Source organism: Macrobrachium nipponense, chromosome 21 (assembly GCF_015104395.2).
Source record: "Macrobrachium nipponense isolate FS-2020 chromosome 21, ASM1510439v2, whole genome shotgun sequence".
NCBI lineage: Eukaryota > Metazoa > Arthropoda > Malacostraca > Decapoda > Palaemonidae > Macrobrachium > Macrobrachium nipponense.
In genome coordinates this window covers 2,015,800-2,038,644 of record NC_087212.1, presented here as the reverse complement: position 1 = coordinate 2,038,644, position 22,845 = coordinate 2,015,800, and the positions used below count along the sequence as shown (strand labels likewise).

Below are 22,845 nucleotides of genomic sequence, written 5' to 3'. Positions count from 1 at the left end.
GGTTAACTTGTACTGTAGATGCCTCTAGGTCATCCTTTGGTAAAGTGTAAAAGCCAGTAAGTCTTCCTTGCTAGGAAGCAACTCCATTGTCTAATGGAAGACTGGTCAAAGGCTAAGAGACCCCCTCCCCCCGAAAAAAGAAGGGGTCAGTCGTACATTCCCTAGGCAGGCAGAAGAGGATTGTAAATCTTTCTCACCAGAAGCTTCAGTGTCCCCACCTTTAGCTGACATGATTCTTGTTATAGCTAAAGACAGTGCTTCCACCCAATAAAAGGATGAAACTGGACAGCCCACGGCAATTACTGGTTTTCCATATACCATAGGGATGGTCATGAGTTCTGTTGACATGGCCAAGTAGCCCTACTTAAGGATGCCTGCATGCCACAACATTTGAAGTCTAGATAAGGTCAGTTTAAAATACATATCCCACAGAAATTTGTCCTAAAATGTCTGTTACCTGGTCAAAATAAAGGACCTTGATTTTTCATTTTATGAATGGATTATGAATATTTCAGTCCATATGGTGCCTGCATTAAACTCCTAACTGAAGAATTAACTGAATTCTATAATCTCGTCACAAATTATATAAATGGACCCTTAAGAGAAAGTAATGGTCCTATGGAACTTCAAAGTGGTTACTGACCTAAGTGCCTTGAAGAGAAAGTACAGAAATAATTAATGAACATGGCCAGAGAACTCTAAATTTGCACTAATGCTACTCCTTGTGTTGCCAATATATATTTTACTGGTAAACTACCTGGGAAGTAGAAAAATATCATGTACACATCCAAGATCTAATCAATGGTATCAGATTGATCTCATTTTGATACTGAAAGGAGATTTAAAATGTATTCTCCACACCCATGCATACAATTATATGCCAGTCTGCTGACTGTGTGAGATCTCTGATGTGAAGAACTGCAGTCTGTTTTCATAATACATAATGCATTACTCTCTACTCCTTTGGGTGGAGAAATGATAGAAGCCCTCATTTAGTAAAACAGATAACGTTTTCTCACCAGGTGCTGTTAGCAACTACCTGAAGAACAGGTAAACAGATTTCGATCAAATTTGGTAATACATTCATTAGGTTAATCTCTCTAGAAGATTAACTCTGCGCTGCGTACCCATTCTTGAGTTGCTCTGCTAAACACACATTATGGATATACAGCAGTTTAAATGTCTCACAGCTGGCCACATATTTCAGTGGCAGTGATAGAGAAAAGCACCAAAAGAATTACTGTCAGGACACCAATAATTTAAATAACTGCTGCTTTTAAGTATCTTAAGATACTTTACAGGTAATGTTTTAAAGTCAGGACGGCCTGTGTTGTTACTTGCAATATAGATTAAAAACATATCCTTTGGCTCAACTTTTGAGACCCAACATATATAAATCAATGGTGTTGCGGAAACTAATTTGTAATAAAGAATTGGAAAGTGAGAAGGGTAATGTAAAATAATTCCCTGGTCTGTATGAACATAAATTTCCTAAAACAAAACTGTTTCATAAATAAAAACTATTTCCCTTAATAGTTACCTCGTCTTCCCAACCAATAAATGGATGGAGAGGCTGATTCAAAAGCATATTACATAAGGCTTAGTGTGTCATGGCTTAAAGTCTTCACATTTGTACATATTTAGAACAATGACTAAATATATTTAAATATTTTTATTTCAATGCTTGTGCCTGCAAACAAGCCTAAGTATACAAATTCCTACTGCATGGTAGGTTTTTATTACCAATGAATTTTTGTTTCACATTTCCTTTGCTTTTTGTGAAAGTAGGAATGTTAACTCTTTCACTATAGCTTTGTGGTTGAACAGAAGAAAAAACTTACATCTAGTTTTGATTGATCCTTACCTGTCTTCAAGAACAGAATACATTGGTTCTACATCTTCTGTGTCAACCTGAGCTAGCTGATCTGCAAAGCTGTAAAAAGAAGATCCAGCAAGTATCAGAAGAATACTAAAATACGTATATGGTAAACTCCAAATTTTCCACTGTAAATAAATGTAAAAAGTTTGCTTGGCATGATGCACTATAAAAAATAAAAATACAGGGAGCTTATAACAAAGCAAAGATAAAACTCTTCGACTTCCAGCTCTTCACACACAGTTCTAGTTTATCAATCACCTGAGACAAATCTTCAGCATCAATGTAACAATGTTTTAATGAAATTATTTACCTATTTTCACAAGAAAACAACCTACTTGTTTGGATTACTAAAATCTAAAATGTCAAACTTGGAACATTTATGCTCGACAATCTAGCAATTCACATAGGGCTACAGCGTGGTACACTTCCTCACTGGTGCTAATTCACATAATATATCCTTTAACCTTTGCCTAGCATTTTCTCATTAGTAAAAAAAATGAGTATTGTTATTTTACAATAAAGTTTTGTACATACTTACCTGGCAGACATATACTTAGCTTACGTCTCTGACGTCACGACAGAATTCAAAACTCGCGGCTAACGCGACAGGTAGGTCAGGTGATCTACCTTACCCGCCGCTGGGAGGCGGGTGTAAGAACCATCATACCTTTCTTGCCAGATTTTTTCTCTCTTATACCTGTCTCCTGAGGGGAGGCTGGGCGGGCCATCAATCGTATATGTCTGCCAGGTAAGTATGTACAAAACTTTATTGTAAAATAACAATATCATTTTTGTACATGAACTTTCCTGTCAGACATATACTTAGCTGATTGACACCCTTGGTGGAGGGTACAAGACAGAAAATAACAAAGAAAAGGTAAAAAACAACACCTGTTGTAGGATAAAAATAACCTTGGTTCTTACCTGTTTAGGCTGAAGACTTCATAGATACTGTCTATTAGTCTGCATAGCCATAAGAGCTACAGCGAGGGCGTGACCTACAGCTGAAAAGACTCTTTGGGTCTACTAACGGGACTTGATATCCGCTTACTTAGTAGAATCCAAGTCGGATCATGTCAATGGGGTTCGCCCTCTTCTATGACAGAACCTGTCCACTACCAACGCAGGGAGCTTCAACCAAATCCGATCACCTAACCAAACCAACGTTATTAGCATTACGAAACGAAAAAAGATGCCTACCTGCATCATTTTTCATACAACCATATGAACTCAATTACCAAAAAAAAAAACAAGGGAAAAAAAAACTACTAAGGATATGTTCCAGCTCCCTTGCCCCAGCACCGAATCCGACGATACGTACGGGCCGGTAACGCGAAGCACTCGTCATACGTAATATACTGACGTCTTTTAGGTAGTGGTTGGCGAATACTGAATTACATCTCCAGAATGTAGTTTTCATCAGATTCTGAAGAGACATATTCTTCTTAAAGGCCAAGGAAGTGGCAATCGCTCTTACTTCATGAGCCTTGACTTTTAGGATCTTGAATGTTCCTCATTACAAGCTTTATGTGCTTCTTTCACAACACTTCTAATGAAGAAAGACAGCGCATTTTTCGACAATGGTCTGCTGGGGTCCTTTACAGAGCACCATAGTCTATCCTCAATGCCCTTAAGGTTTTCTTCTTCTGAAGGTAGTATTCTAAACTCCTAACAGGGCAAAGAGTTCTTTCAGGTTCTTCCCCTACTATGGCAGATAAACCACGAACCTCAAAGTTCCTTGGCCACGGATTTGAGGGGTTCTCATTTTTTGCCAAAAACGAAGGAAGGAAGGAACAAACCACGGAATCTCCTTTGAAACCTACCCTTCCTTCTAGGGCATGAATCTCACTAACCCTTTTAGCTGATGCTAAAGCCATGAGAAATGAGAGCTTTCCTCGTGAGATCTTTGAAGGAGGCTAAATGTGGTGGTTCAAACCTAGCGGACCTCAGGAAACGAAGAACCACATCCAGATTCCAACTTGGAACTTCGCTCGAGGTTTTCTTGGAAGATTCAAAAGATCTTAAGAGATCATGAAGATCTTTGTTATTTGAAAGATCTAGATTCCTATGTCTGAATACCGCAGCCAGCATGCTTCGGTATCCTTTGATAGTAGATACTGCCAAACCGCATTTTTCTCTGAGGAAAACTAGGAAATCTGCTATCTGAGTCACAGAGGTACTGGAAGAGGAAAAACTTCTGGTTCCTGCACCAACGGCGAAAGACGTCCACTTCGACTGGTAGACTTTAAGGGTCGAAGGTCTTCTAGCTGAGGCGATAGCCTTAGCAGCTTTTGTCGAAAACCCCTTCGCTCTGACAAGACTTTTGACAGTCGAAAGCCAGTCAGATTGAGAGCGGGGAGGTTTCTGTGATACCTGTCGAAGTGGGGTTGTTTGAGCAAATCTTGTCTCTGTGGAAGTGCTCTTGGAAAGTCCACCAACCATTCCAGTACCTCTGTGAACCAATCTTGGGCGGGCCAGAACGGAGCTACTAGCGTCATTCTTGTCCTCTCCGAGATAGCAAATTTCTTGAGGGTTTGTCCTAGTACTTTGAAGGGGGGAAAGGCGTAGACGTCTAGCCCTGTCCAATCTAGGAGAAACGCATCCACTGATACTGCTCCTGGGTCTGAGATCGGGGAGCAGTAAAGTTCGATTCTTGCGTTCTTTGCTGTTGCAAAGAGATCGATGTGAGGTCTGCCCCATCTTCTCCACAGGTCTTGGCATACTTCTGAGTGGAGGGGCCACTCGGAAGGCAGGAGTTGATTCTTCCTGCTCAGGAGATCGGCCCTGACGTTCCTTTCTCCCTGTACGAATCTGGTGAGAAGACTGATCTTCCTTGTTTGAGACCACAGCAGAAGATCCCTTGCTGTTTCGTACAGGGAGAAGGAGTGCGTCCCCCCCTGTTTTTTGATGTACGCCAAGGCTGTTGTGTTGTCCGAATTGACCTGCACTACTGCATTTCGGACGTGGGGTTCGAAGGCTTTCAATGCCATCCAGACTGCCATCAACTCTTTCTTGTTGATGTGCCAGGACACCTGATCCCCCTTCCAGGTGCCTGACACTTCTCTTGTCCCGAGCGTCGCTCCCCAACCTGCCTCCGATGCGTCGGAAAACAACACATGGCTGGTTCGGCATGTAGAGAGACATTCCTTCCACAAATCGAAGTGGGTTGTTCCACCACCGAAGGTCTCTCTTGATTTCCCTTGAGATCTTGAAGGAGAATTCCAGATCTAGGGAGAGACCGCCTCCAGTTCTGGTATAGGAAGAACTGTAGAGGCCTGAGATGCAACCTTCCTAGAGAGAAACGAATTGCTCCAGCGAGGAGAGTGTCCCCAGCAGACTCATCCACTCCCTCGCTGTGCATGCATCTTTCTCTAGGAAGGTCGTTATTTTCTCGTAGCAACGAGCTATCCATCTCTGGCGGACGGAAAAGCCCGAAAAGCCAGAGAAGCTATCCGAATCCCCAGATAGATCCTCTCTTGACTGGGGATTAATTGAGACTTCTGGAAGTTCACCAGAAGTCCCAGCGAACTTGCCAATGTAAGGGTCTTTTGAAGGTCCTCCAGACATCTTTCTTGAGACTCTGCTCTGATTAAAGCCAGTCGTCGAGATAAAGCGACACCCTCACTCCCTCCAAATGTAGCCACTGCGCCACGTTTTTCATTAACCCCGTGAAAACTTGGGGTGCAGTTGATAGGCCGAAGCACAAGGCCTTGAATTGGAAGATGTTTCCTCCCATCATGAATCGTAGATACTTCCGTGAAGAAGGATGGATCGGCACATGAAAGTAAGCGTCCTGAAGGTCTAGAGACACCATCCAGTCCCCTGGACGAAGAGCCGCTAACACTGAGGAAGTTGTCTCCATGGCGAACTTCCTCTTTTCCACAAAGACGTTCAGGGCGCTTACATCCAACACCGGTCTCCATCCTCCTGAGTTCTTCGGAACTAGGAAAAGTCTGTTGTAAAAGCCCGCAGAGCGGGATCTTTCACTAGTTCTATAGCCTCCTTCTCTAGCATGAGATCTACTGCTAGAGAAAGGGCTTGATTCATGATGGGGTCCTTGTACTTGGCTACCAACTCCCTCGGAGTTGTCGTCAATGGTGGTCTTGACGAGAAGGGAATGAGGTATCCTTTGCTGACAATCGATAGGGACCAATTTGTCTTGCCCCTTTGTGGGCCCAGACGTCGGCAAATTTCAGTAGTCTGGCACCCACTGATGTCTGGAGTCCTTGACCGCTATTTCTTCCCTTGACTGACTTAGAGAAGGTTTTACCTCTCTTAAAAGGTCTAGTCCCTCTGGTTGCAGAACCTCTGACAGCGGGTCCTCCTCGAAAGGGGGGCTCCTGTCTCAGAGGAGTCTCTTTCTTGGTCTTGGGTTGGAAGACATAGCGAGGTTTCCTGGCCGCCTGGGCTAACATGTCCTGAGTAGCCTTAGCTGAAAGGGCACTCGAGACATCTTGGATAATTTTCTTGGGAAACAGAAGCGGAGAGAGTTGAGCATACAAGAGCGAGGCCCTTTGCGCATGAGACACTGCCTTCGTGAGAAACGAACAGTAGACCGACCGTTTCTTCTTAAGCACTCCCAGCTCCCAAACAGTGATGAGACTTCACTCGATCCGTCTCTCACTGCTTTATCCATGCAAGTGAGTACACAGTTAAGATCTTCAGGAGACAGAGCATCTGGGGTCTTGGTCTTATTAGCCAGAACACCTAAAGACCAATCAAGGAAGTTGAAAACTTCCAGGACTCGGAACATTCCCTTCAGTAAGTGGTCAAGTTCGTTCATTCCCCACGTAGTCTTGGCGGACAAGAGGGCGGAACGACGAGAGAATCCACTAATGAAGAGAAGTCCGAGTCCGCAGACGAAGGGAGAGCGAGGCCTAAAGGTTCTCCCGATTCGTACCAGAATCCAATCTGCCGGTCAGTTTAGACGGAGGGAAAGAAAAAACCGTCTTCCCTTTCTCTTCCTTAGAAAGGAGCCATTCCCCAAAACCTCTCAGCGCCTTCTTCATGGAAACAGTAGGTTTCATCCTTACACAAGACGAAACCTTCGACGTCTTCGAAGTGGAGAATAACGAAAGAGGAGAAGGGGGAGCCACAGGAGAAAGGATATCTCCAAACTCTTGCAGGAGTAACTCTGTTAGTTTCTTATAGGAGGAAACTGAGGCGTCTTTTGGTCCTTCTTCTTCTGAGGGGTCCTGTTCCTCCTGAGCTGAAGAGCCCTCCTGATCCTTAGAGGCGCGACTATTCTTAAAGGAGTCTCTAGAGGAAGTTAGACGTATACGTCTTGGAGACAATGCTTCAGGCAAGTGTCTACTTGCCACATCCTTCTTGTCTGGAGGAGTGCGTCTCCCAGATTCTTGAAGCCTAATAGGAGACAGGCGGCAGTCAGGTGCAGAGCGCCTGTTTGAAGAAGAACTTCTATCAGGCTCTTGGCGCCTATCCAAAGGAGAGCGGCTACCAGGCGAACGGCGCCTGCCATACGAAAAGCGCCTACCAGGCTCTTGGCGCCTGAACCGAGGCGAGAGAATCTCTGGCGACGAGCGCCTACTAGGTGAGCGCCTACCAGGGGAGAAGCGCCTGCTAGGCTCTCGGCGCCTGACTCGAGGCGAGTAAAAGTCGGGAGAAAGAGCGCCTGCCAGGCGAAACGCGCCTAACAAGCTCTTGACGCCTGTCCAGCGAAGGGCGCCTGTCCGATTTAGGGCGCTTGTCAACCGGAGAGTGGAGGCGAGACGAGGAGCGGCTACGAGGTGAGTAGTGCCTACTAGGCTCTTGGCGCCTGTCAAGGGGAGCGATCCTGTCTCGAGAAGAGTGTCTGTAGGGTGAGGATCTCCTACGCGCAGTTTGCTCCTTGTCCGAAGGAGAAACTTGTCTGTCAGGCGAATGTCGCTTAGACGCAGATGTGATCTTGTCCGAAGCAGAAAGCCTCCTGCGAGAATCCGAACGCACAGGTGAGCGCGCCGCTTCCGTCGAATAGCGAGAGTCAGGAGAGGGGAGCCTGGACTTCTTTACAGGAAGCGAGACGTCCTTCCTACGACGAGAAGACACGCAAAGAGAGCCAGCCAGAGCCGAAATCTGCGCCTGAAGGTTAGCCAACACCCTTGCAGGAGAATTCACAAACTCGTGAACAGGAGACGAGGCTTGATCTCCACTCGGGGAACGATACTCCTGAGATCTCTTACGCTTCTTCACTTCCACCTCAGGCTCTTCCGAAAAAACTTCAGGGCTGGAAGGGCGGGCGCAGGGAGCGTTCCAGGCTCTCTTCGAAGGGCGCGAGGCTTCCGAAGAGCTCCATCCTCTTTTAGGAGAAGGCGAAGGCGACGACGAGAAGCACTGGCGCAAAATTTCTCTCTTGGAGCGATCCAAGGTAGCCTGGGAACGATCAACAGGAGCTACCGAGGGGACGCCTGACCGTTGGGGATGCTCCCTAACCTTCCTGCGGCTTTCGACTTTCCTCCTCCACTGGGACTGGGAGTCTGGAAGAGGTCTAGGCCTGGAAGCATTAGGGAGCCGATCAGACGCACCCTCCACTGCACTGGGTTCACTGCACAAATCACTATTGGAATCACTCTTACCTTCTAGTTGCTTGATTTTCCTCTCCATACTGCGAATGGTGGCTTTCATTGAGGCCACTTCCGAAGGCGCATCTTCGGCTTCGGTGCAGGGAGCAGGAGCTGAAACTGACAAAGGAGCTACTTCTAAAATAGGATTATCTACATCCAACTCGCTAATACGAGATCTACTACTGCTCCTGGAAGAAGCTTTCCTAACTTTATCCTTTTCAAGCTTCCTCAAGTAGGAAGACAAAGACTTCCACTCATCCTCATTCAGCTTTTCACATTCATTACAAGGTTATTAAAGGTGCATTCATTTCCTCTACACTTCAAACATACCGTGTGAGGGTCTACCGCAGCTTTCGGTAGCCTCACCTTACACTCAGTCATACAACAAACTCTAAACATAGCAGTTTTCTTAGTATCAACATCAGACATCATGAATCCAAGAAAATCCAAAGAAAATCCAAAGAAAAGTCCAATAACTGTCCACAAATCGCGAATGCCAGGCCAAAAGATCGGGTACTTCACCATAAGTCCGTAGAAACAATCCAGGGCGAAAACGAGAAAAGAATCCAACTGTCAAGAGGTACCGACAACAGGTGTGGTCGACACCGACGACAGAAAAAATCTGGCAAGAAAGGTATGATGGTTCTTACACCCGCCTCCCAGCGGCGGGTAAGGTAGATCACCTGACCTACCTGTCGCGTTAGCCGCGAGTTTTGAATTCTGTCGTGACGTCAGAGCGTAAGCTAAGTATATGTCTGACAGGAAAGTTCATGTACAAAATCTAAAATTCAAACAAACAATCCACAAGGTCATCAACTAACAAAATTTGAAATAGTCGTGAAACTTTCTCTGTTCAAACATATTATTCAAAGAAAGTGTTTCCCTGCACCATTTTTCTAAATACAGTGCAGTGTAAAGAACAAAGCTGTGTACTTATACTACATAAATTGCAATTTTGACTCTTAGGTCAAAATCCAATTTTAAACGGATGAAAAATCTTTTCTTTGCATTATCCTTTTCCTTGCATTAACAATAATTTACCAGGTGCGCATTTGCTAGATTACCAAGAAATAACTTCACATTGTTATTTATTTATTTATTTATTTTTTTTTTTCAAAACTTGAATGAACAGTAAAGTTGTGATATGTAAAAAGTAAACATTTCATTTAGAGGCATTAGTTTGGCTGTGAGTATGGAGACCCAAAGAAGTACCACTTACTATAGGCCTTATATGGCACACTAAAAATGGCTCAAAAGGCAATTTGTATTGCCGTTGCACCCCTCAAACATTCACAACCAACAATTTAATTAAAACCAGTCAAACAAAAGCACAATTATCCAGTTTTATAGCATCATAAATTACCTAAAATTCTATAAGCTATCCTTATTTTGCAAGTTTATATTATATTAAACAATTGTCAATTACCATGACATTTGGTCAGTACATTTTATGCTATATATTTTACTATGTTTGCACTGTAACAATCTCTATGAGCTAATAAACAAGGATAAATAAAATAAAATACATAATTTTACTCACCTTATGGCAGCCTGTAATCTTGTTAGGCCTTCCTTATTAGCAAAGTCTACAAGAGAAAGTTTTTCAAGATGCTGAACTAAATCCATATCGATAGTTACACCGGATACGATGTCATGACTAACATCTGAATCCACTGGCTGCTGTGGGACTGTTGATTGTTTACCTGAAAAACATTTTAATACTGAGTGAATCATGACCAGAAATAAATTAATGGTTGATACACAGAATAATTTAGTCAAAGACTTAGGCAAAATAACGTAGAATTATCTGTACAAATCAAGACAGTTTTCTAAAAATGATATTGTTATGATACAATAAAGTTTTATGCATACTTACCTGGCAGGTATATATAATTAAATTCCCACCCTCCTCCCCTCAGGAGACAGGGTTCAGAGAAAATCTGAGGAAAACGGGAATAGTTCCAAGTACCAGCGCCACGGGAACGGGGTGGCCATCACCTGAACTACCAGTGTACTAGCGGTTGCCGCGAGTTTTGAAATTCTGCCAGTGCGTCAAGAGGATAAGCTATATATATACCTGCCAGGTAAGTATGCATAAAACTTTATTGTATCATAACAATATCATTTTTATGCATGACACTTACCTGGCAGGTATATATATAGCTGATTGACACATTTGGAGGTGGGTCAACATCGTCATAATTCAAAAATTAACTAATTTTTAAAATTACTTATTTAGTTCCTTACCTGCTAAGGTAGCTGACTTCGTAGGTCCTGCCTCTTAGCCTGCTAAACCTTAGTAGCTCTCAACTAGGATGTGACCTGTTTGTTGAGAAAGCTAACAACAAGGGTCTGACAACTGGACATGACCAATCTGCTGACAGAGAACCCTAGCCCTCATTTACCACGGGCATTCATGCTAGGAAAGTTAGTCACCTGAACCACACACACATACAATAATAAACACTACACCAAAAAACTGAGCTGGTATTAACCTTCTCAGACAACCATAAAAAACACTATAACCTCATTAAAATAAAAACCTAGCATGTTACAGTAAGTCCTCGGGTTACGATGGTCTCGACTTACGATGTTTCGTGGTTACGAACGCGCCCCCATAAAAATATAAAAAATAATATTTTGCGTCGTTCCGTCTTACGCGGTTTAGCGTCGTAAGCAACGTAAACAAACGCGAACTAGTTCCAGGCGCACGGCGGAAGAATACGCTTTGTGGGGGAGAGGACGGCGTCGCTTCGCTACGCTCAGTCCTCGTCCATACGCCATTTTGGTTGTTTACACTGCCTCTCTCTCCCTCGTGTTGTATCGTTTTTGTAACTTTTTGCTCTTTGTTATGGCTCCCAAGCGCAAGGCGGACTCTTCTGATGGTAGTGCATCGAAGAAAAGAAAGGCCATCACCATGGAAATTAAAGTGGACATTATAAAGCGATCCGAAGAAGGGAGAAACGCCAACAAACATTGGCCGCTCGCTTGGCCTTAGCCGTTCGACCGTTGCTACCATTATCAAAGATAAGAGCGCATCGTTGAACATGTGAAAGGATCTGCTCCTATGAAAGCGACAGTGATAACTAAGCAGCGTAGTGGTCTAATAATTGAAATGGAAAGGTTATTGGTGCTTTGGTTGGAAGACCAAAATCAACGGCGTATCTTTTTCTCTTCACTAACCTCCCCCAGTCTCTCCAGCACCGCAGCTTCCTCTCCAGTGTGCAAGCCAATCAAACTAATAAAGGTAAGGAATTGTTCTCTCGTTGTTATTGATAGGTATTTACCATTAAATCATGTGTCATTTTTCAAGTTCCGACTTACGCTGAAATTTCGTGTTACGATGCATCGTAAGAACGGATCAACGTCGTAACTCGAGGACCCCCTGTATTAGGTTATGGGGTGGGAACTCCTTTGCCCAGTACTGTACCTGAGGATACGTACGGGCCTAACGTTTGACAATTATCAAAAGTTGTCTCCACGTCGAATCTATAATGTCCTTGAGGGCTAAATTTTTCCTGAATGCTAAGGACGTAGCTACTGCTCTCACCTCATGAGCTTTAACCTTAATCAAGCCGAAGCATACTTCCTGACAAAGTAAATGAGCTTCTTTAATGACTTCTCTTACAAAGAAAGCCATCGCGTTTTTAGACATAGGTCTAGTAGGATCTTTAACAGAACACCACAGAGAACATGAAGTCCCCCTAATGCTTCTTGTTCTTTCTACGTAAAACCGTAAGGCTCTTACTGGGCAAAGAACCCTTTCTTGTTCTTGACCTACTAGATCAGCCAGTCCTTCAATCTCAAATGATCTTGGCCACGGATGCGAAGGATTCTCATTCTTTGCTAAGAACTCCTGTTGAAAAGAACAAACTGCTTTGTTGTGCTTCCAACCTACTTGCTTGTCAATAGCTTGCAGCTCGCTAATCCTTTTAGCTGTAGCTAAGGCTACTAAGAAAATAGTCTTCTTCGTTAGCTCTCGCAAAGGCGCACTGCCCATAGGTTCAAACCTATCCGTTTCCAAGAACTTGAGAACGACATCCAAATTCCAAGAAGGAGTTCTGCAAAGTCGATCCTTCTTTGTATTAAAAGATCTGAGAAGATCTCTAAGATCTGCGTCGTTGGACAGATCTAAACCTCTGTGCCTAAACACTGCAGACAACATACATTTATAACCTTTAATTGTCTGATTAGCCAAACCCAGTTCCTTCTTCAGATACAGAAGGAAATCTGCAATTTGTGTCACAGAGGTACTGGATGAGGAAATCTTCCGATTCTTACACCATTTACGGAAGTTCTCCCACTTCGACTGGTACACTTTGATAGTTGATGGCCTTCGTGCTCTTGCAACTGCCTTCGCTGCTTCTCTAGAAAACCCCCTCGCTCTGACAAGTCTTTCGATAGTCTGAACGCAGTCAGACCCAGAGCGAGGGTGTTCTTGTGGAACCTGTCGAAGTGGGGTTGTTTGAGAAGATCTACTCTCATGGGTAGACTTCTCGGAGAATCCACTGTCCATTCCAGTACCTCTGTGAACCACGTTTGGGCCGGCCAGTATGGGGCTATCAGAGTCAGCCTTGTTCCTCGACTTTCTCTGAATTTCTTCATTACCCTTCCTAAAATCTTGAATGGGGGAAATGCGTACGCATCTAGACCCGTCCAATCTAGTAGGAAGGCATCGACTGCGACTGCAAGAGGGTCCGGGATTGGAGAACAATAGTTCGGTAACCTCTTCGTCGCTGCGGTAGCGAAAAGATCCACTACTGGTGTGCCCCAGAGCTTCCACAGTCTCTGGCATACTTGACGATGCAACATCCACTCCGTGGAAAGCACTTGTCCGTCCCTGCTCAACAGGTCCGCTCTGACGTTCTTCTCTCCTTGAATGAACCTGGTGAGCAGGGTGACGTTTTCTCTCTCCGACCACAGAAGAATCTCCTTCGCCAAGTTGCAAAGGGACAACGAGTGGGTTCCTCCTTGTTTTCGTATATATGCCAGAGCTGTGGTATTGTCCGCGTTGATCTGCACCACTTTGCCGCTGATCCATGGTCTGAACGCTTTCAGAGCCAAGAAGATCGCCATCAGTTCCTTCCTGTTTATGTGCCATGCTTTCTCTTCTTCGTTCCAAAGGCCTGACTCCTCCCGAGGGCCCAGCGTTGCTCCCCAGCCTGCGTCTGACGCGTCGGAAAATAATATCCGGTCTGGGTTCCTCTGCTGGAGTGACGTACCCTCTGACAACCTCCCCGGAACTAGCCACCACTTTAATTCCTCCTTTATCTTTAAAGGAATTGGAAACTGGAAGGAATCTGGTTGCGATCTTCTTGGCCAGACTTCGTTCAGAAAGAACTGTAAGGGCCTCATGTGAAGTCTCCCTAGGGAAATGAACCGCTCTAACGAAGAGAGTGTCCCCAGCAGGCTCATCCACTCTCTCGCCGAGCATTGGTCTTTCAATAGGAATTCTTGCACTTTCCGAAGGCACATGGTCTGCCTTTCGGGTGACGGAAAAGCCTGAAAAGTCACTGAGGATATCAGAATCCCCAAATAAACTAGCTCCTGAGAGGGGATCAACCGTGACTTTTTCAGGTTTACCATCAGACCCAGCTGCTGAGTTAAATCCAATGTGATGTTCGTGTCCTCCAGACATTGCTGTTTTGATTGTGCTCTTATGAGCCAATCGTCGAGGTAGAGAGAGACACTGACTCCTAACAAATGAAGCCACTTCGCCACATTCGACATCATTCTTGTAAAAATTTGAGGAGCCGTGCACAGACCGAAGCAAAGGGCTTTGAATTGATAAATCCTATCCTGGATCACGAATCTCAAATATTTCCTGGACCTTGGATGAATCGGAATGTGGAAATACGCATCCTGAAGGTCCAGCGTTACCATCCAGTCCCCTGGTCGTACCGCTGCCAGCACTGAATCGTTTGTCTCCATCGTAAACTTGGTCTTTTCTACGAACAAGTTTAGCTGACTTACGTCCAGTACTGGCCTCCAACCTCCTGATGACTTCGGTACAAGAAACAGACGGTTGTAAAAACCTGGGGATTCGTGATCCAGAACCGGTTCTATGGCCCCCTTTTCTAACATGCTGACAACTTGATGCCAAAGAGCCTCTTTCTTCTCTAAATCGATGTAATGAGCCCCTAGGGCTCTCGGAGCTGTAGCGAGAGGTGGTTTCTTGAGAAAGGGGATCTTGTATCCTTCCTTCGCTACCTTTACAGACCAAGAATCCGCTCCTTTGCTTTGCCAGACTTCCCAGAAGTCTAAAAGTCTGGCCCCCACACAAGTCTGGAGGACTTCTGAATCATTGCTTGGTTGAGGTTTTCGAACCTCTTTTGGCTGGAACTCTTTTCCCTCTAAATGCTGGTCGGGAAAAAGTCCTACCCCGAAAGGGCTGCTGTGATGTTCTTGTATCCTTCGGAGTCTTCTTCATTACATTAGAAGGTAAATACTTCCTTACAGAAGAAGTTAGTAGATCCTGAGTAGCCTTCTGAGTGAGGGAGAGCGAGATGTCCTTAATGATGTCCTGAGGGAAGAGCTGTCCTGAAAGAGGAGAGAACATTATTTCCGACTTTTGCGCGTTCGAGACTCCTTTAGCAGCGAACGAGCACAAAAGATGTCTTTTCTTCAAAACGCCTGCTGTAAAAAGTGAAGCCAGTTCATTAGCTCCATCTCTCAAGGCTTTATCCATACAGGACATGATACTTCTCGGTAACTCGGATTCTGACGAATCTTCCATCTCCGAAGTCCGAGCCAGAGCCCCCAACGACCAGTCAAGAAAATTAAAAACCTCAAAAGTCCGATAGATACCTTTGAGTAAATGGTCGAACTCTGACGAAGTCCACCACACTTTGGCTGAATGTAAAGCATGTCTACGGGAGCTGTCCACTATGTTGGAAAAGTCTCCCTGGGAGGAGGCAGGAACTCCCAGGCCAAGACTTTCCCCCGTAGCGTACCAAACACCAGACTTAGAAGCCAACTTGGCCGGAGGAAACGCAAAAGAAGTCTTCCCCAACTCTCTCTTCTCCTTCAACCACTCATTTACACTTTGAAGGGCTTTCTTGGCTGAAATAGACAAAGTCATTTTCAAAAAAGACGATTTCTTGGTTGTCTTCGTCTTCAAAAATTGAGACAAAGGCGATGGCGGGCCTGAAGGTTGAAAATCTCCTTCAAACAAAGAAAGGAGGCACTCTGTTAGTCTCTTGTAGTCCGAGGAAGGAGCTTCCACATTCTTGTCCTCTTCCGCACTCTCCACAAATTCTTCCTCCTGCGAAGAAATATCTTGAAAACCAAGATCCTGATGACTCTCCAAAGCGGGATCCTTATGCAGAGCCTGCTTAGAGAGCGAATGCGGAGCTGTCTCCTTGTAAAACTCCTCTCTTCCTTGTCGAGAAAAAGTTTCCACCTGCTGCCGCCTGCGTCCTGCGTCCTCCTGAACGTATGCGTCCACCATGCGTCCATCACTCTTCCTCTTGCGTCCTGCGTCCTGCACTGCTTCGTCCTTCTTAAGGGATGCACTGCGTCCTGGCTTGCGCTGCACGTCCTGCGTCCTCTTGGAGGACTTAACCGGGAGAGACGAGTCCTTACGTCTAACCGAAGGTTGTTCGGGCTTCTCCCATGATTGGACAATCACTGCTAATCTCTCCTGCATGTCCCGCAGAACTTCCTTCGTCTCCGCTTCCTTACGAGACTCCTGATGATGAGGAGATCGAGGACGCACCGGGCTAACACGGAGAGCGCGAGCGATCCTGCGGTCTACGCAGTGGAGTTCCTCTAAGCGGAGAAACACCTCTCACTGCACCGCTAGTTACTTCCAACTGACGAGAAATCCTCTTCCTTTTGATAGGGATAGCTTCTTCATCCTCCGATGAAAAAATCTCATGGCTACTCCACCCTTCTTGATCAACAGCCCTTTCATCCTGTGATGAGGACGGAAAGTATGACCTCTTGAGAGGACGCGATACTTCCGCGAACGCCTACTCCTTCCTGGACGCCGAACTATCCGATGAATAACGGCACTTCCCAGTATCGCCTTTTCCATGGCGTACTGCTGCAGCCTGGGAAGCAACAGAACTGCCTGAAGGGACGACTGATCGCGAGTAAACCCCTCTCGCCTCCCTTCGACTGTCGACATGCCTTCTCCCTTGGGTCTGGGAGCTTGACAGAGGTCTCGGTCTAGGAGCACGAGAGGGACGATCAGGCGCCCCCTCCACAACACTGTCACTAAACACTTCCACTTTGTCTGTTAATCATTTAATTTGATCTCCCGTGGACGCAAGGGCAGCGAACACTTTCACAATTTGTGGATCAGTAGTATCCTCAGATACAGCAACGGGCGCAGGAGAAACCTGAGGGGAAGGTGCTACGTCTACATGTGAATGAGCTGGAGAAGACACATGCAAAGATTCATTCATAGGCTTACTCGAAGACCCCGATCTCTCACTCCTAGAGACAGATCTTCTAACCCGATCTTTTTCTAATCTCTCAACATACTTCATAAGAGCCTTCCACTCTTTCTCATTCAGACACTGACATTCATTGCACCTATTGTCCCACGTACATACAAACTCCCGACACTTCTTACAAATAGTATGTGGATCTACCGATGATTTCGGCAGTCTCACCTTACACCCTTCTTTCACACAAACTCTAAACATACTTCCTGAATCAGACATACTAAATCAAAATCCAAACCAAATGCGATTGCCACGCTAACTTCGTGAATACGATACCAATACCCAAAAAGTCAGTCAACGAGCAGGAAATTCTATCAGAGAACCAACAACGATGTTGCCGGTTCGGCTGGCAGAGAAAATCTGAGGAAAACGGGAATAGTTCCAAGTACCAGCGCCACGGGAACAGGGTGGCCATCACCTGAACTACCAGTGTACTAGCGGTTGCCGCGAGTTTTGAAATTCTGCCAGTGCGTCAAGAGGATAAGCTATATATATACCTGCCAGGTAAGTGTCATGCATAAAATTTTAAATTTTTACTTGTGCCTACATGCCATGTTCCATCTATAGGTAAACACAGCCATAAAGCTGCTTAAACTTGCTAAGCAATGGTTAGCAACAGGTAAAACCTCCTGGGTGTCTTACAAGTAAGTATACACATTTCTTGACGTTGCAGGCAAGATGTGCACCCACCAGTGGAGCTGGGAAGAAAGCATGCTAAGTAAAAATAAAGTTTTGTAATGTATTTGTAGGGAAAAAAAATCATCTTAAATTTTATTCAGTTTAGTTACAAAATACCTTCTAGATGTCTGCAACCTTTACCTTCGTGACAAGACTGGTTGAAGTGATTGTTTCCTCTTGTTCAGCACTGGGAATTTGATATAGACCAACACTAAAAGCTGTCCTGTTTAGCTATCCTCCATAAAGTTTATGCTATTAACCATTTTACTGTGTGGGATTAATTTCCACAGTCATTTAAATGTCTAATCCATTGCGTGGGACTGATCTCCTCAGTTATACTTATTTGGTCCAATTAAGAAACATCATCAATATCACATTTCCCTCACCTTTGGCGGGAACTGTTGTCTATATTCTAGCAAGAAATGGCAACTTTTGATCGCCAGCTTGCAGGATAACACGTTATAGCCCAGTAATACTGATGTACATTATAGCCCAGTAATACTGATGTTGTAACCAATGGCAAGAGAGGATTACAAGATATCCGCATCACAGTCTATTGTAGTGATATATTGTCTTTCATTCCATTCACTTTAAAATTAGGGAATGTTCTTCCTGGTAGTATTATTAACGCAAATATTCATGCGCTTACAAGAGGCTGTATTACTACTTAAAAGCACTAGGCACCAATGCCTTAAATTTTCAAGACTGTATTGCTGTGTACATATAGAGATCCTCACTGGGTTAGAATATTCAAAGGATTTAGAGATTAAGAGCTCTTTCTTGATTGGTGGTGCAGGCTATTCTTAGCTAGGGGAGAAATTTGCCCGGTTAATTCTGTTAATCAATAAGACTTTGGCCTGCTAAATACTAGTAGATGGGTGTTTACGTGCATGAGCCCCATTCATTGCACACACAGTCTTCTTAGAGGAACAAGCAGTGGGTGGTATAGCTGTGGGAAACTGACCAATAACAGGTCAGCAATGCCCTAAGATATCTGAAGCCCTTCAAATAAATGTATGTACAGGCAGTCCCAGGATTACGACGGGTTCCGTTCTTGAGACGTGCCATAAGCCGAAAATCGTTGTAAGCCAGAACATCGTCAAAAATCCTAAGAATACCTTACTTTTAATGCTTTGGGTGCATTAAAAACTATGTAAACTGCATTCTTATTGCATTTTTCATAAAAAAACTTTCAAATATTGATTATTGTGCATTTTTGGAGTCATATTTCTTCTGCCAGATTGGCATTGTAACCCTGGAACTTGCATCGTAAACCTGGAAATCATTTGTGATAAATATAATTGAAAAGTGTTGTAGCCTCAGAACATTGTAACCTGAACCCGTCGTAAGGCGGGGACTGCCTGTAATGCCTTATTTGATGCAACAGCTGAGTTCACACTGATAAAGTGCTTGTGTGCTTAATAATATCTATCTACCTTTTTGAGAGAATTACAGCTCCACATATCTAATTTTTTTTTTTTATACAAATGATATGGTAAGTGGCAGCATACATAAAGCCAAGGGAAGTATGGTAAACAACAGATGAGTTGCAGTCACTACCATATAAACCTGTGAGAAAATTGTTTATTTCAATTTTAACATCAAAATAACTGAACTACTATACATATCAACTGTGACCTTGCTGCTCCACTAAATACAGTTGAAAATTGGCCCTCACTCCTCTCATGTTTCCAGTTTCCTTATTTTCATCCTGTTAATATTTTGATGCTATCTTTCTTTACTTGAAGAACTAATCTGCCTTAAGACTCAAAAGGCATTGTCAAATTTCAGTTACAAGTAATTCTGGATTTGATGAAAAAATATATCACCTTGTAAGGCTTTAAAAGGCAGGACAATAGAAAGGTAACTGAAAATCCAAATACAGTATATGAAAAATTGCTAATGGAATACTGTAGATCAAAACTGTGGGAGAGTACTGTATGAATACTAGGAGCTCACTACTGTATTTGGCTGCTATCATGCCATTTGATTCCATACAGCACTGCCATTTAGTTGTAAGAAATTACGCCAATAAACAGCAACTAGAAATCTTGCAAAACATTATACTGTATATCAACACTGTATAATTAGTGATAATGTAAAATATGGGCATAACCAAGGTTTAAATTTTTTTTATTAATCTCTTAGTATCAAAGTTTATAAAACATTTAAATACTGTAGTTTTATATTATGAAAAACTAAAACATTACCTTTCGATGTAGATGAACAAAGTCTAGACTTTGATGTTATGGCACTATGTCTTCTCAATAAATAGAGGAGGTGCCTTGATGTTTGTCGAAGCATTTCATCAATGTATTATTCAGTATGTCAAATGTTCATCTGAAAAATTGAAAACGTTAGTGATGTATTTTATCTGGTAACATATATTTAAAATAATGTACTACAGTATTTATCAAGTTTTCCGTTACCCTAAATATCTTTAAATTGATGAATTCAATGGAAATATATGCTCAAAACTACATCTGGCAAAGCCCGAGCATAATTATGAACAATTATTAATATAACTAAAATAAACAGTACAGTAAATGTAAAACATATTTGCCTGACATCATAAACTCTTCCCTGTAGTGAGGTAGTGCCATTAGTGCACCTCATGCAGTGTACTGTAGGCATTACTATAGGTTCGTTGCAGCGTCCCTTCGGCCCCTAGCTGCAACCCCTTCCTTTCCTTTTACTGTACCTCTATTCATATTATCATCTTGCTACCCACCGTCTCCCAACAATTGTTCCATAGTACAACTGTGAGGTTGTCCTCCTGTTACTCCTTTCCAGCCTACCTACTGTCAATTTTCCTTCCAGTGCTGAGTGAGACCTCTTAGGTTCCAGCACAGGCCTCTGGCCTAAACTATATTCCATTTCATGATGAACTCTCGGAAATAAAATCCATACTGAGTCGTCTATGGCTAAGTAGATATTGAGAAATTAACAATTGTTGTAAATACTGTTTGTTATTTAACCCTTTTAGGCAGGTTAACTTACTCTACTGATAATTCAGTACGAGCCTTACTCTTAGGCTAAACTTACTGTATAATTAGGGAAGGCTCACAAAGATAGGCTAGTCTACATAGGCTGTGGGTTGAATGAATTCAGAAGGGACACATATTATTCGCATGGAAATATATCCCAGGTAGGTTATGGGGGCCTGTGAACAATGCTCTGTCTTTGGTTCAGGTTAGGTTAGTTCTAGGCATACTGTACGGATCCTTCCCCCATTTTGTCGATGCTTGTTCTCCCAAATGCAGTCAATCCTATGAAAACAGTAAAATTACCAAGTAATAAAAATTAAAGGTGTAAGTACCCTAACAAAAGTCTCAACAAGTGTAGTAAGCTCCTGGGGTCTCAAAAATCAAAATCACAAGAATATCTTAACCTTCAAGCAAGGCTATGGTAGCCTAGACAAGAATCTTTTTGCCATTGTAGTCTACCTTGTGCTTTTGTTAGGGTAACCCTCCAGCCTAGAAGAGGCTGTGTTACTGCCATAATAGCATACTGTAAAACATATATGTGATGCTCTGATGGGCCACCCCTTCTATTAGCATGTGGTAACCAAAACAGTTAATCATGAAAGTTGGCTAGACTAGCTTATACAACTTTCCTGGGATGTGATCAGGATTTAGCTAGAGCTGTTAGTACCATTGCCTAAAATTCCCGCGATGAGGTCGGGGTGAAGTACAGCGCTTCATTGCAGCCATCTCAAGAACTACGAGAGCTCCGGCCTCCGTGACAGGGTTAAGATCAACTGGGTACTTAGAAAAAGTTACGTTCCGATGAAAAAATTGTCGGATGGTAAATTGGCGTAACATGATGACGCAAGTGACTTTTCGGGGAGATTTCGCCATGCCGAACAACTTTTATTCTATGCATTTTTTTTTATTTGGGATCATAGTTTAGGAGCTATAGGCTCTGTCTGCGGATAAGTATATAACCTAACAAAACTTGGCTTTACCTAACCTAACCTTAAATGCTTTGTCCTACTTAACCTTGTCAGGCGGGGCTTCGTGGTATTTCTAAGTACGGCTTGGTCCCCTCATGGAGCTCCCTCCAAGTAAGTCTTGACCCTCACTCTGCATTCAATCCACGACTTGACCTAACCTAGCCTAACTAAGGAAAAAATATCTTTAAACGTAGTAAGGCACCTCAGCTAGCCTAGGTAGTTTACCGGTGGTGCGGTTGTATGCTATCATCACTGTCGTAGACTAACATATACCTAGGAGGCTAACGTTAGGTTAACATAACTAGCACGAAACTAGAAAAAATGTTATTATCTAGAAACTTTTGACGAACACCAGTTCCAACCTCAGTCAATCGTAGGCTAGACTGGGCCACGCTCTCGCTGGGATCCGCTTTGACTACCGTACTCAGTAGCTCAGCATACTACTTAAGTACTTTAACGTACCTATATACTGGACTGAAACAAGGTGCCTCATGATAACACCAAATATTAGGTAGGTACTGTATATTTTATTTTGTTTCCCTTTAACATTACTTACAGTTAAATATACTAAATATATCGGTTCATATCGACCCAGCCGTAGTAGTAGTAGTAGTAGTGGGTGGGATATGCCTTTGAAACGGCTCCCTTGCTTCTTTTATTCCTCCTATGTTTGTGTTTGCTTGAGCTTCTTCTCTCTGAAATACCACATTTCTTTTATAAAATCTTTCCTATTCTCCACTTCCTCCCTCATTAGTACTACCAATAAGATTATATTTGCTACTAATTCCTCTTTATTTTCTTGATATGGTTGCTGCATAAAGCTATATCTATTTCTAATTTCATTGTATGCTGGACAGTAAAGTAAGAAATGTTCTAAATTTTCATTTTGTTCCTCACAGTATAAACATTTTGTATCTTCTCCTTTTATCCTATTTCTATCATTTAATCCTAGTATACCTAGTCTGGCCCTACTGATCATAGTCTGGCCCTACTGATCAGCATTGTTTTTTCAGTGTTATCATACCAGATTTCTTCTCTTATGCTTTCTTTATATTTTCTGTAGATTCTTAATGTTGACTTTTCATTCATTTCTTTCTGCCATATTTTTCTGTCCCAATTGTTTATTATTTCTCTTAACTGTTTGTCTTTAACTGCTTCAATTTTACTTAAGTTTATGTTTAGTTCTTTCATATACTCTTTTACTTGCATTATCCAGGTTTTTTTTTTATTTTCATACTGATCCATTGTTATCTCATATAGGAGCCTATTTCCACCATTCTTTAGTGTATGTTTCAGGTAGAAAAGTTTATTCTTGATATA

The 22,845-nt window shown here is 43.1% G+C and overlaps 3 protein-coding genes across 5 annotated transcripts in view; 1 reads left to right on the top strand and 2 right to left on the bottom strand.

Annotated features, from left to right (window-relative positions):
* LOC135197692 (ras association domain-containing protein 10-like) overlaps positions 1 to 22,845 on the bottom strand; it is a 708,795-nt gene that overhangs the window by 574,592 nt on the left and 111,358 nt on the right. The gene's annotated exons all lie outside the window — the stretch shown is intronic.
* Positions 1 to 22,845, top strand: part of LOC135197689 (glutamyl-tRNA(Gln) amidotransferase subunit C, mitochondrial-like) — a 62,597-nt gene that overhangs the window by 12,943 nt on the left and 26,809 nt on the right.
* Positions 1,865 to 22,487, bottom strand: LOC135197687 (glutamyl-tRNA(Gln) amidotransferase subunit C, mitochondrial-like; the record flags this gene model as incomplete). Of its 3 annotated transcripts, none has more annotated exon segments than XM_064224704.1 (4): positions 1,865 to 1,933; positions 9,980 to 10,142; positions 19,781 to 19,910; positions 22,082 to 22,487. In XM_064224704.1, coding segments are annotated over 3 exon segments (326 nt in total), but the record flags the coding sequence as incomplete, so codon positions are not given.